Genomic DNA, 15,000 nt, shown 5'->3' with positions numbered 1-15,000 from the left:
TATGTTTTTTGTCTACACTGTGCCCAGGGGCGCAACTACTCATTTCTGGGGGGGTATGCAAGAAATATTTTGGTGCCCCCTCCCCCCTAAAAAACACTTAATAATTATTTGGCGCCCTCCAACGCCCTCTCTTTGGCGCCCCCCTCTCTCTGGCGCCCCACTGCAACGCATACGTCGCATATACTGTAGTTGCGCCCCTGACTGTGTGTGTGCGTGCGTGTGTGCGTGTGTGCATGCGTGCGTGCTTGCGTGCGTCATGGATACGTGTGTGAGTCATTGATGTGTGCGTGCGTGTGTGCATGTGTGCGTGCATGTGTGCGTGCGTGTGTGCGTGTGTGCGTGTGTGCGTGCATGCGTGCGCGCGTGTGTGCGTGAGTCATGCATGAGTCACTGTAAATGTATGTTTTTGGGCAAGTCGTTAGGGCGTCAGGCTTGTAGCTCAAAAGTTCCCGGTTTGATTTCCGACCCGGCAGGTTGCTGGGGGGAGTTATTAACAAATGCTCCTCCTCCATGACTGCACTGCTCCCTTGGGGCGCCATTTGGTGCTGCCCCCTTTGCACAGGTGAGGCATGAATGCAATTTCGCTGTGTGCAGTGAGCACTGTGTGCTGTGGTGTGCTGATTCACAATCACAATGGGAGTTTCCCAGGATGACTTTCACAGCTTTCACTATAGTTTATGTGTGTGGGGGCGTATGGTTTGCATGGCTAAATTATCATTATCATTCCAACTCCTTGGACACGTCCAAGGAGGGAAGTTTGGGCTATTGATACTTTGATTTCTATCCCAGAGGAGAGAGAGCACCTGGTTGCCTGGGGGCAAAACTCTCTCCGATGAAAAACGGGAAAAATATCCGCACACAAACAAAAGCTCCTGACAAAGACCATACAGGTCGAAACGTTGTGCCAACTTTTCATTTATTAAATCACAACAAGGGACCTTTTGTGGTGTGTGGATATTTTTTCCTTTTTTCATATGCCTTCTCTTGATATCCTGCACCCACGGCAATTGCTTTTTTGGGATGTGCGCGCACCTCACAACCTTTTGGCAAAACTCCCTCCACCAGTCGCCCCAAAGGGAAATCGCATAACGAGACTTCTCCACCAGTTACACTCACATTCCTTCAGCAGTTCCAGCACCAGCAGCTGATGGTCTGTCGGCCTGTTTGCTAAAGTTTGATTTCTACCAAGAAGACAGACGATAAAGGAGCCTGGATGAGCTAAGGGAGACAACCGGCAGGAAGGCAAGCAGGGAATGCGGGAAGGCAGAGACAGTAAATCTGCAGATAATGGGGGCCCGGGGGGGAGGAAGAGAAGGCAGCAGGCAGGCAGGGCAATGAAAAGGGCTGATGTGTAAGAGCAGGGAGATGGAGGCGATAAAGAGGAGGGGGCGACGGCAGGCGTTTGGCCTGAGAGAGATGAGCTGATGAGCGCCAGGCTGAGGCTGGTTATCGGGAGCTGGGGAAACAGGGCTCCCTGGATGCCTCGTCTATAGGCTGGAATCATCTCGCTGGATGGCTGCTGCGGCTCATATTGTCATATCTGCCTCCTGCTCGTAGTATCTGCCTCTTGCTGATATTAAAGCTTCTGCCGTGTAGCCCTGGAGGACACTGAAACTTTCTCTCTGTGTCTTTCACAAAGTCTCTCTGTACTGTAAGTAGGCATATATTGGGTTGCCTGGGGTTTATTTTCTTTATTTGTTGGATCGCCATTAGCTGTGGCAATGCCATAGCTACTCTTCCTGGGATAAAATCAATTCATCAAAGTATGGATTGCCTATCTGTACATACAGATTGTTCTGTGTTGTCTGTCTGTCGATATATCCATGTCTTTCACTATGTCTTTCTCAGTCGCAGTCGAATTATCTGTCTGTTGGTCGAGTGTGTCTGTCTTTTTGTCACTCACTATGCATCTTTGTCTATCTGTGTGTCTATGTGAGGATACTGTATGTTTATCCATTTCTGTTGGTCAGGCGCTCTATCTTCCAGTGATGTTATCTATCTGGCTTGCTGGCTGTCAATTCTATTGATCATATTTATCTCTCATGCTCAATTATCTTTAAAGATTTGTATGACCTTTTGGTGGGTAATTTCTTGATTTCTTGTTCTTCCATTTGTTTGGATGGATGATGCATATATGTGCATCACTATGAACCACAGTTCATGGATATACAGTAGTGTTATTTATGTCAATAGTACATACGTTCCACAGTGGAGAACAAACAAACCTATTGCCTTGCATGAAAATAGTCCCTGTGTGGGCGCATGTGTACAGAGAAATGGCTGAAGTGAAAATGGTAAACAGTCACTTTGTGTCTTAACAAAGAACCGCATCCAGTATTAACACCATAATCCCAAACCAAACTGAAGTTCAGGACTGACATAGAAAAGTTTGTAATATCCCTTCACTCATTCAGTAAGCCCCTCTCCCACACCGCCACTCAGTTGGATGAAGACCAGTGTGATTCTCGGTTGTTTGTCTTGGTTTGGCAGAAAATCCACAGCAATGCCCTTCTCCAATAACATTTGGATGTGTTTGAAGTAGACATGGGCAGTTTTTCCCTGCGTGCCCTTCCTCTCTCTCACACACGCACAGGCATACACACAAACTGTGTTTTTTTCCGGATTGGAATGGCATTGGGAAAATGATAAATGTATATCCGCACCACTTTACTGAGGAATTGTTAGGATTTTTTGGAGTGGTTATTCATTGTTGTCAGCTTTGGTCTACATACAGTACCATAACGTTTTCAGTTTTCTTTGGGGTGGGATGGAGGTGAATCGGTGGGTGTCTGCATTCTCTCAGTGCCATTCCAGTTCATAAAATTAAATTATATTGCATCTTTATTTTCCCTTCCCTCTTCAGCTGACGACATCCATGCCCATCCAGATGTGTTCCTGGATGCTACTCTGCCCTGCTCCCCACCACCGGAGAGAGGAGGCAAGTCTGGAGGAGGAGGAGGAGGTGGAGGAGTAGGAGGGGTAGGAGGAGTAGGAGGAGTAGGAGGAGGGGTACGGCGGTCCAGCCTGACCAGTGTGGACAGCGAGGCGTCGGGATGTGCAGAGAGTCGTCTCAGCACCACCGTGGCCAACAGTGAGTGTGTCTCTTGCTCTCTATCTCTCTGTCTGTCTCTCTATGCATGTCTTTATTCTCACATGCTGCCCCCCCATCTTCCTCCATGTCTGAGGTACCCTGAGCATGGTACTCTCCCGCTGCACTTCTCCCTTGGGGCGCCATTGGGGGCTACCCCCTTGCACGGTTGAGGCATGAATGCAATTTCGTTGTGTGCAGTGTGCACTTGTGTGCTGTGGAGTGGTGTGTTATTTTTCTCAAGTAGGTCTCTGTCTTTTTTTACTTCATCTCCTCATTTTATTCATCTAACTTAATTTATGTCTCTCATATCTCCTCTTTTACCTGTGGATTTAACCCTCCATCTCTGTCACTCCCCTTCCCCTCTCTCTGGTGATCCCCATCCCCAATCCATTATGTGCAGGGAAGCCAACAGGGGGGGTACAAAGGGATCAGTTGTCCCGGGCCCATGGAGACAGGGGGCTCAGAATTGGGTTCTCATTACATTGTATGTATTGGATGGGGGGCCCTTTCAGATGACTTTGTGCTGGGCCCAGCAAAATCTGTCGGTGACCCTGATTATGTGCTCCGTTGTACCTGTGCACAAGCCCTCCTGGAGATTGCACATGCTTGGAATCCTAATCTGCCGGCAACATGTGAAAGTAATTAATTTTAGGGCACAAAGTTCAGGTGTGGAGATTTAGTGCTACACCTTCTCCTAAATGCACACACATACAGGTGCATGCACAAACACACACAAACATGCACACACGCACACACACACATGCACATGCACACGCACACAGTCACATAAAATCTCTCTCTTTCTTTCTCTCTGTCTCTCACACACACACAGACAGACACACATACACACACACACACACACACACACACACACACACACACACACACACACACACACACACACACACACACACACACACACACACACACACACACACACACACACACACAGAGAGAGAGAGAGAGAGAGAGAAAGAGAGAAAAGATACAATTAATTTGAAATAAGTCATTTGGGGTCTAATTTCAAGGTTCAGTAACAGAAGAGATACTGGAGCAGCAGTGCCCCTTCAGGCCTCCGATGAGGTCATGACTTTCAGGCCAAAACTGTGGCGTGCACTTCATTTGCACTTCATGGGAAGCTGCAGAGCACCAAAGAGAGGCCAGCATGGTGTTAGTGCCACTGGAGATGTATCGAGATCTAAGGATACGAAATCTGCAGGGTTCTACAGTACATCTGCCTAGCTGCAGCAAAATAGCCTGTTGCTGCTAGACCAAAGCACCAGACTCTTTTTGATATGATCTACAAATGCTCTTTCATTTTCTTATTCATAGTGATATACATAGATACATACTTAATGTTTGTTTTATGTAGAGATGTACAGGATCCAAGATCCGGTTCCGGATCCGGCAGGATAATAGGGTTTTTCAGACTATCCGGATCCGGTTCCAGGATCCAGGATCCGGTAGCCGAGGCTTTTCATTCAAAATAGTTTGAGCCAACGTGATAAAAAGGGCCCACGTGTGTGAGTAGGCTATGTGTTTCAACCCTTTCGTAGGATCCGGTATCCGGATCCGGATCCGGCAGGATCTTAAGCAGTGGATCCGGTATCCGGCAGGATCCTAAAAATCAGGATCCGGAGCATCCCTAGTTTTATGGCATATGCTACATATCTATGAATTTTAAGTGTTCTTTTGCGTGTCTGTGTGTGTGTGTGTGTGTGTGTGTGTGCGTGTGCGTGTGCATGTGCATGTGCGTGTGCATGTGCGTGTGCGTGCGCAAGCCCGTGCCCGTGCGCGTGTGCACGTGCACGCGTGTGTGTGCATGTGTGTGTGTGAATGCACAAAATGTACAAACTGTTTGATGCTCTGTAATGCCGGTTTCTCCATTCACCCTCTTTAGTGTTGGCATAGTGCATATAGTGCAGTAAGGTACATTCCCACCTGAAAGGTTGTTGTCTTTAGGGGACCATTCACATTGATGTTTTTGGGTTTGAAGTGGCCCAAACCCTCTTATATGAAAGTTTGTTTATGCATACCTAAACAGTCTCTTGTAATTACTAAGATTGTTGTTTTTGTTTGTTGTGAGTTGGTTGCCCCAAATTCAGTTGAAAATTCGCTAGCAGTGTGCGGTATTACATAATGGACAAAAAGAAATGGAATATTTCACAAGCTTGGGTAGGATTATGGCTTCAGTCACTCAAGACTCACAATAAAACTTCACAATTCATTTGCTTTGGTTTTGTTGGAAATGTCATTTTAATGACTTCCCCAGTCCTTGGGAACTCTCTAAGTTGGTCGTACTGTTGTACAGCTAGAAGATGAGTTGGGGATCACATTAGCGCTAATTGCTGCCTGTCAGCTTTAGGCTGTAGCTAGGCATCTCCTAGAATGGCAGGAGTATTGTGTGTGTGTGACATAGGCCTATATGGTTAACATGAGAGTGCAGAGAGGCTCATCACTACACTCACTAATGGCTCAAAGTGACTAACATATTGGTTGTACCAGCCAAACTGAAATTTCACCAGCATTTGACCGGTTGGCAGGTGTTTCTTTAGAGCCCTGGCTCTTTTGCCTTGCTGTGTTGAGTAATGTCTCTATTGAAGGTCGTTGTCACAATATGAACTGCAAATGGAATTTTAGCAACACCTGTTCAAACAGTGGTTGTACTGTAGCTGATGGAGGACAATAAAAGGCTGGATATGATTGCAGGATGATTGTTATCTTGGTATTTGACAAATGAATACAAACAGCAACATTCTTTGATGGTAATTGAAATAGGATTTATTTATTAAAATAGTTTTGTAATATGTGTGTGCATGTGTGTGTGTGTTTAGATGTGTGTGTGTGTGTGTGTGTGTGTGTGTGTGTGTGTGTGTGTGTGTGTGTGTGTGTGTGTGTGTGTGTGTGTGTGTGTGTGTGTGTGTGTGTGTGTGTGTGTGTGTGTGTGTGTGTGTGTGTGTGTGTGTGTGTGTGTCTGTGTCTGTGTCTGTGTGTGTGTGTGTCTGTGTCTGTGTGTGTGTGTGAATTCAGATGTCCATTAGGCCTGCTTCTCAGCTTCATCCTCCTCTCCTCCTCCAGCTGACATCTCTCCAGTAACAGCGGCAGTCAATCCCATCTCTGGCTGCTGCAGGCCCTGATGCTCACAGAGTTCTGGAGATGGGCACCTCTCACTGCCGTCCTCAGCCAGCTGCAATCTGTCTTTGTTGAGGTCTGACTGGCTGCGGTCTTTGATGGGGGGTAGTGATAAAATAAATTAATTTTAAAGTAAGCAAACAAGTCTCACAGCACGAGATTTTTTGGTGTGCTAGACTGAAGGCTGAAGAGAGCTAATACATGATAATAAAGCTGTAATGCATTGAATTGAATTGAATTGATATGTGAAGTTTGAGAGAGAGAGAGAGAGAGAGAGAGAGAGAGAGAGAGAGAGAGAGAGAGAGGAGAGAGAGAGAGAGAGAGAGAGATAGAGAGAGAGAGAGAGAGAGAGAGAGAGAGAGAGAGAGAGAGAGAGAGAGAGAGAGAGAGACATGATGAGCTACTTACTTGACAAACTGGGATGATCAATCACAGCCTCTAGGACTGCTGAATGGGGAGCGTCCACTGCTGGAGTAGAGCACTGGCCACCATTCACCATGGACCCATCGGCCTGAGGATTATCCAAGAAGGTCTCTTTCGGGATCAGCTTCTCAGGCTCAGTGTCCAGTCTCAGGCCAGCTTTGGGCTGGCGCAGGGCAGGCTTTCCCACCATGGGGCTCTCTCTGTCCATGTTGACTCGAGCAGCGGGCTGCCACAGTCCAGGTCTGTCCACGTTGACGCGAGCAGCAGGCTGTCGCAGTTGAGGTCTGCTCTCAACAGCCATGTGTGTCATATTGGTTGCTTTCAGGTGATCCAGCAAAGCCACTATGTCACCATCAGTGCTGGCCACAGAGTTCAGAGTGGCTAATAGATCACATGGGGTGGAGGGGGAGCTTACACTACTGGCCCCATCCGTCTCACCATGATCCAGCATGGTTTCCCGGGTCACTCTCTCCACCGGCTCCTCAGCCCCAGTAGTCAGGTTGGGGGTAGTTGTTGGCTGCTGTAGGGCCTTTGAGCTTGCATCAGCTGCCTCCTTAGCTACCTCGACCATATCCATAGGCTTTTCCATATCCATCATGACCTCTTTTTTCTTCATATCAATCATCTGGTGTTTTAACCGCTTGGCCTCCTTCCTCATCTTCTTTTTGCTGGGGTTGGCTTTCTTCTTGCCCACTGCCTGGGACCTTGACATGGCCACATCACCTATCTCGCCCTCCTCAGCAGGCACCGGTGGGCAAAAGCAGCACAAAAGTCTCAGGAGCTTCATATTTTGCAGCTGTTCTCTTTGATGTCTGAAATTATACTGAGAAGTTCACTGAACATTCCACTTGCATGGAGTTGCATGTAAACATTCCGTGAAGTTGTCTTGACGACGATGAATGTGTTCTTTTGAATCTGGGGCAGCAACCAAGAGGAGTAGAATGCCCAGCTCAACTATTTTTTAGTATTTTTAACATTTCAGTCACTGCTCTGCAACCTAAATAAAATAAGTTTTCATTCCCATTTGTTGTAGTGCTTTCATGCTGTATTTTGGATGTACTGTATTGAAGTGAAAGAGAATAATAATACTGATTTTTTTTCCCCACTTTGCTCTTATTTTCACCCCCCATAACATAATAATTATTTTATTAACAATTATTTTCATGAATTAAATTTGTTAGCAGGAGCGCTACAATCACCAGGAGAAGTCCAATGTGCAGGTTTCAGAAAGAGTCGAAGACGAATAACTCACGTCAGCCTCAAGGCATATTTATTTTAAGTATGATAAACACACTGCTCAGGAGCGGTTGGTCCATGACTCAAGAGCACTCAAGAGAATGATCGATCCCAGAACATTCCTTTATATAGGGGGGTGTGACGTCACCAATCATATACATCTCATATCAAATCAATAACACCCCCTTGTGGCGTGGAACAGATACAGTAGTGGTACAGAATACACATTAGTCAATCATACACATATCAACACTCCCACTTATGAGTGACTCGTATCCTGTACAGCTTTTAACAATCAGAATATAACACAGAATTAAATCAAAAACATTTCACATAGTACACACAGTACTTAACATATTTACAACTTGTCAGACACTACTACCAAACATGACTCCAGAAAATTTCCTCAGTTTAACCTTTGAGACAGGCTTGGTCATAGCATCTGCTACCATTTCATCTGTTGGACAGTAAACAAGTGTCATCTTCTCATCTCTAACAGTTGACCTTATGAAGTGATACTTGATGTCGATGTGTTTGCACCTCTGTCTGCACACAGGATTCTTCACAAGTGCAATGGTGCCCTGGTTATCCTCATGAACAACAGTTTGAACATATTCATAGGAATCCATACCCTTCAGTAATTGCTCTAAGTAAATACACTCCTGTATTGTGAGAGCTAAAGCCATGTACTCGGCTTCACAAGTGGATAATGCTACTGTGGGCTGCTTTTTACTCTTCCACGATACCAGTGAGCTCTCTTTGTTCATGCTCACACAGTAGCCAGACGTGCTCCGTCTGTCGCTGGTGTCTGCACCCCAGTCTGCATCACTGAATGCCCGAAGGCCTAAACCATCGCTGCTTTTCTTAAAAGTCAGCTTCTTGTCAGTCGTACCTTTAAGATAACGCAGTGCATGTTTAACTGTCACCCAGTTTTCCTCTGTGGGGTTTGCAAAGTGTTGTGAAAGCTTACCAACCACAAAACTAAGATCAGGTCTCGTACAAGTAGCTAAGTAGATGAGACTACCTACAGCTTCCCTGTATTTAGTTACATCTGTCATCTTGGGTGCATCGTCAGTGTATTCAACCTTTTGTTCACATGGTGTTTCGCGTGTTCTGCAATCCTGCATATCAAAACGCTTGAGAATCCTCTCAGTGTACCTCTGTTGTGACATGGTTACACATTCATCAGTTTGACTGAAATCTATGCCTAGGAAGTGTTTTAACTTGCCCAGGTCTTTCATTTTAAACCTGCTCGAAAGCATTGCTTTTACCTGCTCTAGGCTTCTCGTGTTGCTTGCTGCGATGATAAGATCATCCACCCAAATGACAATTATGACCTTCCCTGCCTGCTCTGACTCTTTTGTGTATACACAATGGTCTGCTGGATTCTGTGTAAAGTCATCATTAATCAAACATTTGTGCAGCATCTCATTCCAGTTGCGCCCCGACTGTTTTAAACCATAAATTGACTTTTGCAGTTTACACACTAGGTTGTTTCCTACTTTTTCATAACCGTCAGGTTGCTCCATGTAAATGTCTCGGTCAATGGGTGCGTGTAAGTATGCTGTCTTTACGTCCATTTGGTGTAGAACTAAGTTCTCTTGTGCTGCCTTTTGCATGAGTACACGCACACTCGTCATGTTTGCCGTGGGGGAGAATGTTTCACCATAGTCTATCCCCTCTCTCTGGCTATACCCCTTCGCCACAAATCTGGCCTTGTACTGCTCACGTCCGTCACCACCCTCTTTAATTGAGTACACCCACCTACCTCCCACTGTCTTTCTGCCCTCTGGCAATTTGGTCAGGGTAAAGGTTTGGTTCTCCTCTAGTGACTGCATTTCCTCGTCCATTGCCCTCTTCCATTTACCTGCTTGTGGTGATGCCATAGCCTGCTTAAAGGTCAGTGGCACGCCACACACTGCTCGGTAACAATAGTCGACACTGGTGAGTGTACTATCATCATCACCATCACTGTCTTCCTGAGTAGAGTAAGCACTGAGGTAACTCGGGGGCTTACGCTCTCTAGTGGGGTACCTCCCACTGCTTGGGGCCTGTGGTGTCACCATGTGGTGCTCCTCACCATCATCCTCTGGGGATTGTGGACTGTCAGTCTGGGTGTCTGTGCTCTGAGCACTGGGCTGTGGTGTGTCTGTCTTGTTAGTAGTAACAATAGGGTGAAATTCTAAGTCCTGTGTCTGAGTCTCATTGTCACATGTGGTTTTAGTAATAAACTTAACCAGTCTGTGCTTCTGCACTTTTCCCTTAGTGGGGTAGTAAACTAGATAGGCTGGGCTGCCCTTGTCGTGCCCTACAAAGAGCCCCTTCTCACACCTGGGATCTAGTTTACCCTTGTCTTGTTTGTACGCATAACACTCGGACCCGAATTTGTGCATCTGGGCTAGATCACACTTCTTCCCTGTCAGTGCTGTGTACGGTGTTGTGCCAATGTGCTTGTTAAAGCATCTGTTTCTGGTGTATGCAGCTTCCTGAACGGCATAATGCCATAAACTCTTAGGTAAGTTGCTGTCAATCAGTTTACACCTTGCCATTTCAAAGAGAGTACGCCCTTCCCTCTCAGCTATGCCGTTCTGGTGTGGGGAGTAAGGACAGGACGTCTCGTGTCTGATTTTGTTCTTTCGCAGGAGTGTCTTAAACTCTCTGCTGGTATACTCGGTCCCGTTGTCTGACCGGATGCATTTCACATCGCCATAAGGCGCTACATCTGCCAGGAATTTTTCAGTAGCCTGTACGGCATCACTCTTCGCTTTCAGAAAGTATGTGAAAACTACTCCTGTGCACACATCTGTGAATGCATGTATTTGTAACCATCTATGGAACCATTTGTCACTGGACCAGCTAGATCAGTATTCACCAGCTCAAGTGGTGTTTTCACCTTTTCAGTTGCATTTCTGTTTCTCGACTGAGTAAACTTCCCCTCTATGCATACATGACATTCTTTGTCAGGCTTACGCTTTGCACCTTTAATGTGCATGCCTACTGTAACATCTTGCAGTTTCAGTATGTCATCGTAATTACAATGCCCCATTATCTCATGCCAGGTTTGGATATCATGGCTAACATTGCACACATCACTTTCATCACATTCGGTCGGCAAGTAATACATTCTGTCACACACATCAATGTTGAACCTTGCACCATTAGGCGCCACAAGAACATTGTTACCTTCTTCGAAAAGTACCTTGGCACCGTGTGCAGTGGCACACTTCACGGAGAAGAGTTCCTGTGGGAACGAAGGGATGTACAGGGCGCTCTTCAGAGTCACTGTGCATATTCGTCCGTCGCTGTCAGTGAGACACACCTGTACGTCTCCTCTGCCTTCCGCCAACCCGAATGTCCGCCTCCCGTCGGCTAGCTCCATGCTGTGGCTCTCCGGCTTGAACGAGCTGTCGAAGGACTTGAACCGGCTCCTGTCGTTCAGCATGTGGGATGTCGCGCCTGTGTCGACGATCAGCCCTCTCTCGATCTGCCGCTGCTGCGCTGGCTTGCAGGTGTCCACCCGGAATGTGAAGTCGTCTTTCGCGGGTCCCCGCGCCTCGATCCGACCACCACTCGCTGCCCGACCGCCACTGCTACCACCGCCGCCGCTGCCACGACTGCTGCCGCCGCCTCTGCTACTGTCACCACTGCCGCCGCCGCCATCACCGCCGCTTCTGCTGTTGCTGCCACCACCGCTGCCGTTGCCTCTGCTGTTGCCACCACCGTTGCCTCTGCTGTTGCCACCACCGCTGGCGCTGCTTCCGTTGCCTCTGCTGTCGCCACCACCGCTGCTACCGTTGCCTCTGCTACTGCTGCTACCACCGCCGCTGCCGTTGCCTCTACTGTCGCCACCGCCGTGGTCTTCAGCGCGAGCACACCTGGACCTCTGTGTGCGCTCGCTCTTCCTGCAGGCTTTGTCGCTGTGGCTGGTGCTTTTACAGGAACCGCACCAAACTTTTCTTGCGCAGTCATCTTTCCGATGTCCCTTCTCTCCGCACCGCCAACACGCCATGTCTGTCGAAGATCCGCCGACGTTCTTTCTCCTCAGCGCAGCGCGAGCCTTCAGAACCCTTTCTCCCGCCAACTCGGCTACTGGCTCAGCATCCTCCGAAGCCTCGAAGTTTCGTAGCTTAGCCTTGAACTCTGCTAGCTTCATCTCCGCTACGCCGTGGGTTACCATCAGCGAAAAAGGTTTGTACATTTCTGGTAGTCCCCGCATAATCATTGCCATCATCAGTCCCTCACTCGGTGCCTCGCCCGCACCTCGGAGCGCTGTGAAGATCTGCTCTGCCCGGATAATGTACTCTGTCACAGTCTCTGTTTCAGCTTTCTTCAGCGAGGTTAACGTTATGTATAACGAAACAATTCTTGGCCTACCTTTGCCAATGTAGTGCTCTCTCAGCACCTTCAGACTCTCGCGTCCATTATTTTTACAGTCCCGGAAAATTAGTCCCAAACTCACATTGTCGAGCAATGGCGCCAACGAGCAGTAAGCATCAGCGTTCAGCTCAGCATCCTTGGCTCGTTCCTCAGCCGTCAGCGGTTCACCAGGCTCCTCAAGAATAGTCTCTTTTAACCCGACACGGTGCATACAGCACAGCATCCGTTCCTCCCAGAGCTCATATTCTTCGGCCCTACCGTCAAACACCGGCCACTTTGCTTTTTGATGCGCCATTCTCCTCAGCTTCGTAGCGTTCCCGGTTTTACCGCGCTAACCTAGCTATCACACTTTAGCTGACTAGCTAACGTTCGCCACTTTCCGTTGTTGCACATTGTCTTCGATACTGGGCCCATAACCTGTTAGCAGGAGCGCTACAATCACCAGGAGAAGTCCAATGTGCAGGTTTCAGAAAGAGTCGAAGACGAATAACTCACGTCAGCCTCAAGGCATATTTATTTTAAGTATGATAAACACACTGCTCAGGAGCGGTTGGTCCATGACTCAAGAGCACTCAAGAGAATGATCGATCCCAGAACATTCCTTTATATAGGGGGGTGTGACGTCACCAATCATATACATCTCATATCAAATCAATAACACCCCCTTGTGGCGTGGAACCGATACAGTAGTGGTACAGAATACACATTAGTCAATCATACACATGTCAACAAAATGAAATTGTTATTGTTAACAATTGTTGTTATCATTATTATTATTTATATTATCATTATTATTACTATTATTATTATTATTATTATTATTATTAATATTCTCATTCTCTTTCTTTCTTTCTTTCGGATATCAATAGTCATGGATGTGAAAGAAACAGTTTAATGACCATTTATCACAGGAAAAGATAAGAAAGATACAGAAAGGTCACAAAATTGACAAAAATACAAAAAACATAAATTAAAAAAAAAAAATTAGGAAGGTGAAGTTATTTTTCATTATATTCATATTCACATTCATATTATTTTAGAACGGCAAGATGTGTTTTCGCCCATGTTGATTCTCTCACTTTAAAGGGGTACAATATAGGTTGGTTATCATAGGTATGATAGGTGTGTGTTTGTGTGTGTGTGTGTGTGTGTGTGTGTGTGTGTGTGTGTGTGTGTGTGTGTGTGTGTGTGTGTGTGTGTGTGTGTGTGTGTGTGTGTGTGTGTGTGTGTGTGTGTGTGTGTGTGTGTGTGTGTGTGTGTGTGTCTGGAAGCTGGAGGCTGGACTGCTCGCCTACTGCCCCGACGTGCTAACCTTCTCTGCACTGTGTACAGCCTTATTACGTTTTTACAACCTGTTATTGACATGCTAAAAGCATTTTTCCATAGGGTGACATCTTGTTTCAGTCCAGGGAAAGGTGAAAATAGGGGCATCTGAGGGGATGTTGCCTAGGGAGCAAATCATTGTAGGATTAACACTGGACCTGTGCCGATGTAACCTACATCAGGGATGGGCAACTGGAGGACCAGGGGCCATATGCAGCCCACCTCCTCCCTCTGTGTGGCCCATTTTGAACAAAAAATATCTTTTTTTAATATCTAATAAATTAATCAATAATTTAAACATTCTTATATAAATATATTTTTAAAAAGTTAATTCTCATTTTGTAGCTTGTTTCAAATGCATGGTTCTTTCTCATGAAAGTTGTCCATCCCTGACCTATATAGTGCATGTTTCTCATTGTTTCCATTGTGTAAGGCACTGAAATGTCCTCTTACCGTTGCCACTGTGTTTGTTTGTGACCTGTGTCTTTATGGTGCACTGCCGAGTGCGATAGCAAGTCTGTTCAGCTCAAACTGGCAGGAACCTTTATTTCCTTCAGGATTAATAAAGGTTTCTCTACTCTACTCTCTACTGTAGTCTCCAGTTCGTGGTGGGACTCTAAGAGGTTGGACTTCTCCCTGAACTGCCCTGACGTGCTCACATCCTTTCCCACCATGTACAGTGTTATTGCATTACCACCATGTTATTAACATTTTATTGACATGTTATAAGCTTTTTTTTAAACCTCTTGGCCTGTGTGTGTGTGTGTGTGTGTGTGTGTGTGTGTGTGTGTGTGTGTGTGTGTGTGTGTGTGTGTGTGTGTGTGTGTGTGTGTGTGTGTGTGTGTGTGTGTGTGTGTGTGTGTGTGTGGTCTCCAGTTCGTGGTGGGGCTCCAGGAGACTGGACTACTCGCTGTACTGTCCCGATGTGCTATAAACGTATTATAAATGTTTTATTGACATGTTATAAGCCTTTCTCAGAAACTCTTGGCCTCTGTGTGTGTGTGCAGTCTCCAGTACGTGGTGGGGCTCCAAGAGACTGGACTACTCGCTGTACTGCCCTGACGTCCTCACCTCCTTCCCCACGGTGGCCCTGCCGCACCTCTTCCACGCTTCCTACTGGGAGTCCACAGACCTGGCAGCCTTCATCCTCAGACAGGTACTGTAACTCACTGCTAACCACCATCACCTTCATGGAGAGAGAGAGAGAGAGAGGGAGTGTGTGTGTGTGTGTGTGTGTGTGTGTGTGTGTGTGTGTGTGTGTGTGTGTGTGTGTGTGTGTGTGTGTGTGTGTGTGTGTGTGTGTGTGTGTGTGTGTGTGTGTGTGTGTGTGTGTGTGTGTACATGTGTGTGTGTGTGCATGTGTGTGTGTGTGTGTGCATGTGCATGTTCGTGTGTGCTTGCATCTGTCTGTGTATGCT

At 46.7% G+C, this 15,000-nt stretch overlaps 1 protein-coding gene across 1 annotated transcript in view; it reads left to right on the top strand.

Annotated features, from left to right (window-relative positions):
* Positions 1-15,000, top strand: part of pitpnm3 (PITPNM family member 3) — a 150,996-nt gene that overhangs the window by 114,466 nt on the left and 21,530 nt on the right. Inside the window, exons 10-11 of the mRNA XM_063205046.1 lie at positions 2,864-3,091; positions 14,590-14,738. Of these exons, the coding sequence (XP_063061116.1) occupies positions 2,864-3,091; positions 14,590-14,738 (377 nt within the window). The remainder of the gene's footprint in view (positions 1-2,863; positions 3,092-14,589; positions 14,739-15,000) is intronic.

Source organism: Engraulis encrasicolus, chromosome 8 (assembly GCF_034702125.1).
Source record: "Engraulis encrasicolus isolate BLACKSEA-1 chromosome 8, IST_EnEncr_1.0, whole genome shotgun sequence".
Classification (NCBI taxonomy): domain Eukaryota; kingdom Metazoa; phylum Chordata; class Actinopteri; order Clupeiformes; family Engraulidae; genus Engraulis; species Engraulis encrasicolus.
The sequence above is the reverse complement of the archived record's forward strand: the minus strand, read 5'-3'. Positions and strand labels throughout refer to the sequence as shown.